Raw genomic sequence first — 9,325 nt, forward strand, 5'->3', positions numbered from 1 at the left:
CTGGCAGCGATTGGTACCTGCGAATGAGCTTGTTGACAGATCTGTGTCTCAAACTGCTTCAATTTATGATTTCATGGTAAAAACCTTCTTGTTTTTAGCAAATGAATCCCCTGTGCATTCGACTTTGGCATAAATTTGATTCAAATACTTGTTCTTGGTAGTTTATAACATCTTTGGTAAAGTAAAGTTAAATTAAGTCTAGAACCCAAAAATTATTTAGAAAAAGTTTTTTTTTTTGTTGGTGTTCTGATTACACATGTATTTTATTTAGTTTATGGTTTATAATAATGGTGGATTTGAAGTCTAAATGTCAAATATTGGATTTGTTTGTAATTAACTACTGGTTGTGTAAAAATGATTGAATTTATAATTCTGATGATGAATGTTGGTCATTGATTTTCTATTTTGACAAGCCCATTTGAAAGCTCCAATTTCATATCTATCATCACACAGGGGAAAGTGGACCAATCAGTTTTACTTCTACCAGGTTAGTTTTTTCTTCTTTCCAAAACTATGGAACAATACATCAACTTCATTTGGTGAAAAAAAAATGTTTTTATTCACATTATTTTTTGTCTTTGATTTGTTTTGAATCATAGAGATCAGTCTCAAAAGGAGCTTTTAGCAATCCTAAAAAACGTAAGCTTGACTTCTCACAGTTTAAATTTACTTAGTTTGGTTGTTATTACGTTAATTTGTTTAACCTGTAAATTATATTAAATCATTAAACTAAATATGGTACTGAAAAAATTTAATGGAAATTTGTTTAATTTTAATTTTGTTGAAATATCTAATGATTTGAGGGTGGTCATTTGTTTGAAGGTAGGCGGTTCATTGTCATTAATCGTCACTTCAAAAGGCATCAGCTCATTTTTTTAAAGCAACAATAGTCCGAGAACAAAATAGCTATAAAGTACTACAACTCTTCATCAAAATTTACTAATCACAGAGTATTTAGGTGGCATACCTTGGGGTATCACATAGTATTTATTAGTCTGTTTGAAACTATTGGGTGTCCCTGAGATATATACCCTTATCATTCTGGGCAAAGAGGTATCTCATTTGATATTCTAGGATTATGGTTTACAACTAACTGATTACATGTAATTATTTACATGTGAGGCCTCCTAATCCAAGATCTCACTCAGCTAAAGCAACCAAAAGGTGTGCGGAATCCACCTGATGATCAACCACTGTAGATGAAACACAAGAATGCAAGGATTTGAGAGAGAAATCAAGAATACACAGAGTATTCTTGATGAAGATGAATGACGTCACTCACACAAAGCGCCGCCAGACAAAAAGCACAATGATTAGGGCACAGAAATTCACACAGAAAACGTTGCCTTGTCTATTCCATATTAAAGTATATATACAAGGTGAAACCCGGACTTTCCACACTAAATAGAAAGCTCGGAGTAAACATAAAGCACAAAGCAAGCACAGAGTTTTTGCTACAAAACTCAGACAAATCTAGTCTATCCAAAAACTCTGACTAACAAACTCTTTCCAAACCTTGGACAAGTTGTCCCTAGGAACTTCTTAGGGACAAACTCTCCCTAGGAACTTCTTAGGGACTAAGTTTGGGCAATGTTCAATAAAGACCCTAAATGTTGGAAGCCTTGCACTTATCACCCAAAAGTGCATTAACAAACTCCCCCTTGATCAGTGCATGGTCTTCATTGAACTTGAGATCTTCAATTTCTCTTTGAAAAGTCGCTACCTGCCCAGACCTTGTTCTTCACACAGAACTGGACCACCTTGATGAACTGGTCCGCAAGAACACGATCCTCTGCATTGTATTTCAGGGGCAGGCGACGAAGCTTCTTCAAGTGTCCTTCCCTCAAGTTTGCGAGCCAAATCGGATCCAGTATCTTCGCAATCTCCACCGACACATTCGTCTTAGTAATCACGGCTTCCCCAGTTTTTCCATTGAGGTACCAATAACCTATTTTATCAAACTTATTGAGATTAAACTTTCTCATAGGTATTTCACGAAGGCAACTCGATGGTGGGTAAACCACTTTCCATTCCTCTTTTCCAGTGAACTTATTCAGAAATTTAACCCCTTGACCAACAGCTGGCTTGAACAGCTTCCACTTGCTCTCACGACTCTCAGCAATCAAATGAGGAATCCATCCTCTGATACTAGCCACGTTTGTATGGTTGTTGAGGTCAAGTTGAGCAATGTGATGAAGATCACGTGCGGGAAGAGTCTGAAGGTCCTTAGCCCTAGGCCTGAAGTACTGAACTCCATCAGTCCTCTTAATCATCACCAAGCCATGCTGCTCGTCAAAATCCCAACTACGAATTTGACCCGAGTACTCGCCTTTAGTCGATAGGTATCTCTTTCTTTGCGTGTCATCTTGAAGAACCCTAAACCATCGGCGAGCTGCCACACTAACTTCTTCAGGAACTCGTAGTGGGTTGAAGATTTCTTCAGGCATTTCAACGCCAAACACATAGCTTCTGAGAATATCGTTGTTTACCGACAAGGACTCATACTGAATAGACTTCCCTTTCGCAGTTTCAATAAAACTGAACTTGCCAGCCAAGTCGTCATCTGTACGCCAATCCTCAAACGTTCTCTCAGCCACTTCTCCAGGCTCCAAAACTACTTCAGCAACAGCCTCTACAGGGCCCTTATCACCACCTGTAATTGCACCTGAGGACTCCCCCTCAACATGAGCCGGAGTCGCAGCTTTAGGAGCACGTGCACTCCTTGACTGCTCCCCCTGCTTTGATGCGTTGGGATCCTTGTCCTTATCAAGATCTTCTCTGATTTTCTTAAGTTCGTCCATTTTGCACTGAGCCTGGATCTGAAAATCAGAAGACGAACTCTCCCCCTAAGCAGCAAGGAGTGATACGAGATCTGTCACGATCCCGATAAGCCGATCCGTAGTACTAACCAAGGTCTGTTGACGAGCAGACGTCGAAGCCTCTTGAGCTATGAACTTACTCAACTGAAGACTCCGAGCCTTGGATAGACGTAAAAGCTGGGCCATCTGTTGCTCTCGATCTACATCCCTTTTCTTCAAGAGTTCAATTTCACTTTGCAGCTTAGAAAACTGAGTCTTGTGTTGAAACATGACCTTGGCTACGTCTTGAAACTGATCACGAACAAACTCTTGAAAGTTCTGCTTTTTACCTGAACCGGATGGTCTCGAAGCAGAAACTGGAGCTGATCTAGGAGCAGGAGGTCGAGAACCAGACGGCTGAGCCCTGGATGGCGTATGACCTGAAGATGGGGTCACTGGAGGACGTGAAGAAGCTTTCTTCCGTCGAACTGATGGCGGATTGGAACAGAAAGCGGTCCTTGCACGTGTCCTCCGTGTCTCTGAATCTGGCAAATCAATAGGAGAACTAGGCTGAAGTGACAAAGAGGAACTTCCTGATAAAGCAAACACATTGCCCGTACCCGTCTGAGATGATAAAGACTCAAATAACGGTACTACAGGAATGGGAGAAGACATAATCGGCGTATCCGGTTGAGCAGACGTAGTCACACTGGTAGCTTCCACAAAGGAAGGAAATGGAAGCGGGGAAGACAGTGTCGGAGGAGCTATAGACAACTCCATATTAAGAAGACCTCTTGAGTCGGATGGAGCAGAACTGGATGTAACTGAAACTGAGGCAACCATCGGACTAGAAGACTGAAGATCCGAAACAGCGACACGTCGTCGCTTAAATTTCCTCAAAGGAACTGGGACACGAACCGTATCAAGGACAGGACGTTGACGGTCCGCATCATCATCATCATCATCATCAGAAGAGCTAAAAACAATGGAATCTGGATCACTTGCTTTGTCATTCCATCTAGCTAGGCGAATACCCCACTCGGAAGAGGGACCGAGAGAAGCAACCTTTGCTCGAAATGACTCAAGCTTTCTACTTTCATGGGGTCGAAGACAGTTTTGGAGCTCTTTCAGTACTGCCATAAGATATTCTTTTTCGGTTGGCATATCATCTAACAACTCATCCACAACGGTATCCTCCATAGGCCGTTTCCCTTTGTCAACAGTATGGGAGGACGGACATGCATCTAAAGCAGCATCAAGCTCTAAAATCACATCATCAGTTTCTACAGCAACCACTGTTGCCGAAGACGTAGAAACTGGAACTTGAACAGACACGGCTGCTTGAAGAGAAGTAACAATAACTGGTTCAGAAATCACAGGCTCTTGAACAGGTTCAGGCTCCGAAATAACCGCTGGTGGTTGTTGAAGATCAACCTGAGGTTGAACAACCACGGGCTCTTGAGTATCTCCAACAAAGATGTGATCTATACCATCTCTAATGCTTAACCATTGCAAATCAGCTTCTGGATTGTAGTTGTCTTGAAGGATAGCACCACACAGGGGAGTCAGAACTGGGCGTGCATCAGTTCTTTTGGACCCGTTAATCTTCGTACAATCCTTGAAGATACGATTAGCCATCGGTGTTAGAACGTACGCAAGCAAAGTTCCTTCGAATGAAAGATTCTGCAACAAATGTCGAAAGATAAGACAAAGGAATCGAGGATACAAAATCATCAATCGCTTATCATTCGCCTTTAGACCAATCTGCTGTTTGAGAGCTTGGAAAATCATTAGAGAAAAATTGTATGGCTGGTTGTAAGGTAACCCAATCATCCCAGACACAAGATCATTACTCATCGTATCAGTTCCCGATTTTCGTGGAGACAAACACTGCATCAACACATGAAAGAAGAATCTCCACTGCCCGAGAAACATTGCCTTGGAAATCTCCTTTTTATCAAAAGAATCAGCATAGCCGAAGGATCTAACTCCACGTTCCCGTATTTGACGCACATAACACGTGCTACCATGATCTAAGTCACCAAAACGGAGAGCCGCACGAATAACCGCCTCCGTGATAACAATAGAACTCCCAGAAGCAGTAGCCTCGATAGTATCATCAACAACCTGAGCTGTACGCCAAAAATCATCAATATACGCTTGCACTAGATGAATACTTTCTGAAATCGCGAAACCAATTCTTGAATTTCGAAGAAAACGAATAATATCGGCATATTCGGCTCCACCACGAACGTTTACATCTAGCAAGGCAGTTTGATTATGACTTTTGTGAAACTCACGAACCGGATGCGGTTGTTCAGCCATTCCTGTTGAAAACAAAACCACAAACGAAACACATGCATCAGTTTAGAAATAAAACATGTCGTTTACACATAGTAAACTTTAAAATATAATGTCGGGCAAAATTTACCGTCACGTAAACGAAAACACATAGTTAACGTATATAAAATCATGCCTAGGATAATTCAAAACACACTGTTTAGACAATCAAGTCCAGGTTCAAACAATTTGAACAAGGTACATAACTGAAACAATTATTGGCATATTTTGAAATACCCATTAAAACATCCGAACCTAAGGTTAAACTAGATATACAAACAGAAAACTGACTGAATCAACCCAATCAGACACACACAGTGAACTGTTACATCAAAAACAAAACTCGGAGACAGAAACTCGCTGACATGTTTTGATACCAGGAAGCAACTGCAGCATGTTTTGATGTGTTGATAAACATCGGACTTATCGAACAGAGTCGTAGCTGTAGGTGGTGTCAAAACATTCAACACTACGTCAGATGTTAAAACTTGGGTTATCAAATGAAACTCAATCCTCGGACAACAATTTGTTTGTAAAAACTCGGGTAAATGAAAATTAATAAACTCGGTCGAAGAAACTCGGGTAAATGAAAATTAATAAACTCGGTCAAAGAAACTCGGGTAAATGAAAATTTGTTTGACAGTATTGACTAAAAGAAACTCGGACAGCAGCATTAAAAACAGACTCTGACCTGTTTTGACAGTTTAACTCGGGACAGTCTTGACAGAGTAACTTACTCGGAGCTGACAGAACTCGGAGCGTTAAAAAGAAACAAACTCTGACCTGTGTAAACAAGTAAGCTCGGGACTTACCATTATTTAACAACCTCGGACCGATTGAAACTCGGAGTGAAACGAAAAGAAAACTCGGGACAGTGAAACAAAACAAATACTCGGGATGGTTTGCCGAAACAAAACAAACTCGGAGTGACCAAAGGTGTTTAGAAACTCGGATCAAAAGAGACTCGGACATCAGTGAACTCGGGACATCTTTGAACTTAAAGGAAACTCGGAGTTTATAAACTCAGTTAATATAAACTCGGAGTTTGAAACCTCGGGGCTGCAGTTAATATTAACTCAGTTTGAAACCTCGGGACCTGAAAACTCGGAGGCTGCTGTTAGATACTCGGACCATTTATAAAGAGCCTCGGACCAAAAACTTATAAAGAGAAACTCGGGGACACCTACATCCTCGGAAATGTTATTCTTCGGAACTGGAAACTCGGAGAATAAAAACAATTGATGAAAATCAGAAAAACTCGACTGCACGATTGTTTCAAACTGTTACTAATAAACTCGGATAACAGAGACTCAAAACATAACGATCCTCGGTGAACAGATTGGTTTGTTAAACAGAAACTCGGATAACAAGAAATCAAGCCGAAAGTCTTCGGAACTGTATACGAACCGTTTAAGAACTCGGAATTCCAGAGTAACTCGGTGTACAATTTGTTACTCGGAGACACATTATCACCTCAAATAACTCGGACTTGTTAAAATCAAATCACCGAATCAATCTTCATCTCTCCGAACTTACGGAAGAGACAAAGGACCGATTCTCAAAGATTTTAACACAAGAACTCAACTTTCATTACGAATCAAACGGTAAGAATTCAAAAATTTTATCTTCTTCCCAGACAACCTAAATTCGCGCCAAGAACATCAAGAACGTATGTTAAACCACATTCAAACCATCAACAATTTTCACATGAACACCACATTTAAGAGCACATTCATACAATACTTGCAACCAAAACAAAGCTCAAAATCACTCAATCAAGCAGTTTCCTACAAGATTTATGACCCTAAACTTCAAGAACACCAAGTTCTTGAACCCAATCACAAAACCCCCAAATTTTATCTACCAAACCCTAACTTCAAAACCTCAAAATCATCACATGAAAAACAACAATGTGTAAGAAATCACTAAGATTAAAGCATGAAATCATCAAGAACTATGAGCACCAAGTTCAAAACAAGCCCTAGAATTCAAATTTTCTTACCAAAGATGGAACCATGGAGATGAAGGAAGTTATGAGTGACATACCTTGAAGATGAATTACTAAGTTGAATCTCTACAAACAAGACTTGCAAGCTAGAATGGAGGAGTAGTATGGATGAAGGGAAGGAGAAAGAGTAACGGAGTTGAAGGATGAAGGAAACCTCAGAGGTTTTTGAAAGAGAAGGATAGATAAGTGAAGAACTCGGACCGAAAAAGTGAGTATATGAAAATCGGACCGACCTAGATTAAAAAAAATCGAACAAGAGAAAGGTTTTTAAAAAGAAACTCGGTCCCACTATTAGAGTTATAAAACTCGGACCGATGATATAAGGTAAACCTCGGACCTTTTTTTTTTTTTTTTTTTTTAAGTTGGACTAATTAATCTATTTTCACTTTACACCCTTAGTCTTTGCTCAACTCAATCAACCTTACCTAAAAGTTTTGAACTCTTCAACAAAACCATTTAACCCTTCTAATTTAGAGAAACGAGCAAATCAAGATTGAGAAATCTTAACGCTTGAAAAACAAAATTTTTATCGACTTTCCTCCCGATGAGATTTCCCACACACTTAGATGAATCTCACACGACCAATTTCTCAAAGAAAACTTATTTTTAACCGAAATTGATGTTTAACACCTTATTAAATAAATTTCACAACCCTAAAGTATTTAATGAGTTAACTCGCACATAGAAACAAGAAAGAAAAATCTTTTTGTGATTTTTCAATTTAAACTAAACTAAGGATTTAACCTAAGAACATATTTACACTCATTTTCTTTTTGTGAAGTCGGAGCAAAGGAATCATATCGGTTTTTCTGTCGATATTCAACACAAAAACCACGGCATTTAGCTTTAATGTTTTAGAATAATGTTGACAGTTCAAGACGTTCAACAGTATTGTGGTCCACTTAAGTTTTAGCACGCTTTCGAACACTGTTTTCGAGATATGGAATTAAGTGTATTAAGCTGACAGTAACTGTGTTTACCCACCTCAGAATATACTCCCGTATCAAGGTATGCGCGAGAGATCATCTTACTGGTGAGTATACCATTTATGATCTGTTTTTAACGTATAAGCTAATGTGAGATACTCACTTATTTGGATTTCAGATGCAAAAAGGCACAGGAGCAAGTCATTTGTGATAGAATCACTTATTGAGGATAGACTTGACTCCCGCAAGATTTTGAGGGACATGTGATTGTTTATCACTTATTCGGGTCGGATGCATCATGTTTTGAAGATATTTACACGTATGTATGGTATCATGGAAGATCTAGACTTGCGTCCCCGTTATTTTCCGGTAAAAGAAGCAACCATGATACCCAGATGATAACCAGCATAAAGACCACGTATCTCAGAACCTCGGCAATCTATCAAACGAAATTACGGTACCAAGACCATATATCCGAGAGATGCGCCACACGAGTTACGCAGTTCATTATGTTTATATACCAAAAACAGGTTCTTATTTACGCGTAAAACCTACCGATGCAACGTATAATGAAGCTATCACATTTAACAGTTAATCTCATATGTATATAGCAATAGTCCTGCACCAGATACGACTAACCGATGTACTATCATTTCCCTTATATCTCAACACAACTTCATTTTAGATTTTTCAAATGTTTTTGTATTTTTCTGAAATTTATCCTACAACTAAGTAAAATATTTTTGGAGTTTTTCAATTTTTCGAAAGCGGTAAGAACTGTACAGAAAAGATAAAATAAAGTTTCTATGCGAGTTTTGAAAGCATTTTACTCTGGGTTGATCATGCCAATCATTCGGACCTGATTTTCAAATCTAGCCCGATCGAATGTTTTCGTAAACAGGTCGGCAAGATTATCCAAGGTGTCTACCCTAACCACTTCTATCAACCCCTTCTCAGCACAGTCGCGAATAAAGTGATGCCTAACATCTATGTGCTTAGTGCGTGAGTGATTTACCGGATTGTTTGTTATGGAAATGGCAGAGTTATTATCAACAAGGATAGGAGTTCGAGTAAAATTCAAACCGTAGTCCCTCATTTGCTGCTGAATCCACAAAACCTGAGCACAACAGCTTGAAGCAGCAATGTACTCGGCCTCGCACGTGGATAGAGAAACGGCAACTTGCTTTTTGCATTGCCAAGAGACAAGACGGTTCCCAAGAAGTTGTGCGCCGCCAGAGGTTGACTTTCTGTTC

At 39.5% G+C, this 9,325-nt stretch overlaps 1 protein-coding gene across 1 annotated transcript; it reads right to left on the minus strand.

Annotated features, from left to right (window-relative positions):
* Positions 1 to 2,846: 2,846 nt before the first annotated feature.
* Positions 2,847 to 7,366, minus strand: LOC118486365. Its single transcript, XM_035982753.1, has 2 exons — positions 7,185 to 7,366; positions 2,847 to 5,125 (listed from the first exon to the last, which is right to left on the minus strand). Exon 2 carries the CDS (start codon positions 5,121 to 5,123, stop codon positions 2,847 to 2,849), a length of 2,277 nt encoding a protein of 758 aa, XP_035838646.1. The 5' UTR covers positions 5,124 to 5,125; positions 7,185 to 7,366.
* Between the last annotated feature and the right edge of the window lie 1,959 nt (positions 7,367 to 9,325).

This window comes from Helianthus annuus, chromosome 2 (genome assembly GCF_002127325.2).
Source record: "Helianthus annuus cultivar XRQ/B chromosome 2, HanXRQr2.0-SUNRISE, whole genome shotgun sequence".
Taxonomy (NCBI): Eukaryota; Viridiplantae; Streptophyta; class Magnoliopsida; order Asterales; family Asteraceae; genus Helianthus; species Helianthus annuus.